The sequence below is a fragment of the Myotis brandtii genome, unplaced genomic scaffold, assembly GCF_000412655.1.
Source record: "Myotis brandtii unplaced genomic scaffold, ASM41265v1 scaffold929, whole genome shotgun sequence".
Taxonomy (NCBI): Eukaryota; Metazoa; Chordata; class Mammalia; order Chiroptera; family Vespertilionidae; genus Myotis; species Myotis brandtii.
The window spans coordinates 1,473,137-1,474,199 of record NW_005371832.1 but is presented as its reverse complement, the minus strand read 5'-3'; the positions used below and the strand labels follow the sequence as shown (position 1 = coordinate 1,474,199).

The 1,063-nt window shown below is 46.8% G+C and overlaps 2 protein-coding genes across 2 annotated transcripts in view; both read right to left on the bottom strand.

Annotated features, from left to right (window-relative positions):
• LOC102240005 (triggering receptor expressed on myeloid cells 1) overlaps window positions 1-1,063 on the bottom strand; it is a 38,889-nt gene that overhangs the window by 5,560 nt on the left and 32,266 nt on the right. The window lies entirely within an intron of this gene.
• The window catches only part of LOC102240316 (natural cytotoxicity triggering receptor 2-like), a 3,173-nt gene continuing 2,789 nt past the window's right edge, over window positions 680-1,063 (bottom strand). The window contains exon 4 of the mRNA XM_014532967.1: window positions 680-753. Within this exon, the coding sequence (XP_014388453.1) occupies window positions 680-753 (74 nt within the window). The remainder of the gene's footprint in view (window positions 754-1,063) is intronic.

The following is a 1,063-nucleotide window of genomic DNA, read 5'->3' as shown; positions in this document are numbered from 1 at the left end:
GACTGCCGGTTTAGGCCCGACATCCCCCATGGGGTCCCAGATTGATAGAGGAGCAGGTCGGGCTGAGGGACCCCTTGCCTCCTGTGCATGAATTTCATGCACTGGGCCTCTGGTTATAAAATAGTTGTCATTGAATCAGAATCAAAGAACCAGGAAGAATGTGCTAGAGACAATACAGTTTTCCATGGGAGTGCACATTTTTATGGAAAAGTGTGGCTTTGAGAGTCATTCCCAGAAGCTCACAGGGAAATACCTATAAAATAAAGCACATGAATCACTTCTATGTGTTTTCAAGGACCCGCACAAATGTAAATACATGTATGGAAAGTAGATTGAAAGGACATATGCATTAAATATATTAAGATTATACCGATGGGGCATCGGATAGGAAGTGCAGCCAGGGGATGGAGGAGGAAAAAAATAAATTCCATAAAACCAGACCAATGGTGAAGCGCATCCATGGGTGACTGTGGGCAGGGACTAGGATGCTGATAGCTGGGAGTCTGTGCACGTGTGGGGACAGGGCCATATGGGAACTGTACTGTGTCTTTAATTTTGCTGGGAACCTAAAACTGTTCTAAAAATAGTCTATTTTTTTAAATGACCCAGAAAATGAAACCTATATAATTTTATTTACCAATGTAACCACAATATATTTAATTTAAAAATAAAATGTATTTCAAATGACCATGAGAGTGATGGGTCTTGCCAGAGGCTTCACTGGAGGGCCAGAGACGCCCCAGCAGAGCAGGTCTGAACAGCAGCAAGGGAACAAGCAGAAGGTTCATTTGGATGATTCTTTGAGTCCCAGATGTTGTATTTAATTTTTATGGGGGGGGGGGGGGGGGGGGGGGTTAGGGGGCGAGTCATTCAGCCTGACCTGCACCCTCTCCCAATCCAGGACATCTCTCTCACAATCGGGAACCGCTGGCTCCTAAACGCTTGCCTGCCTGCCTGCCTGCCTGCCTGATCATCACTAACCACTCTGCCTGCCTGTCTGATCACCCCTAACCACTCTGCCTGCCTGTCTGATCACCCCTAACCACTCGCCCGCCTGCCTGAT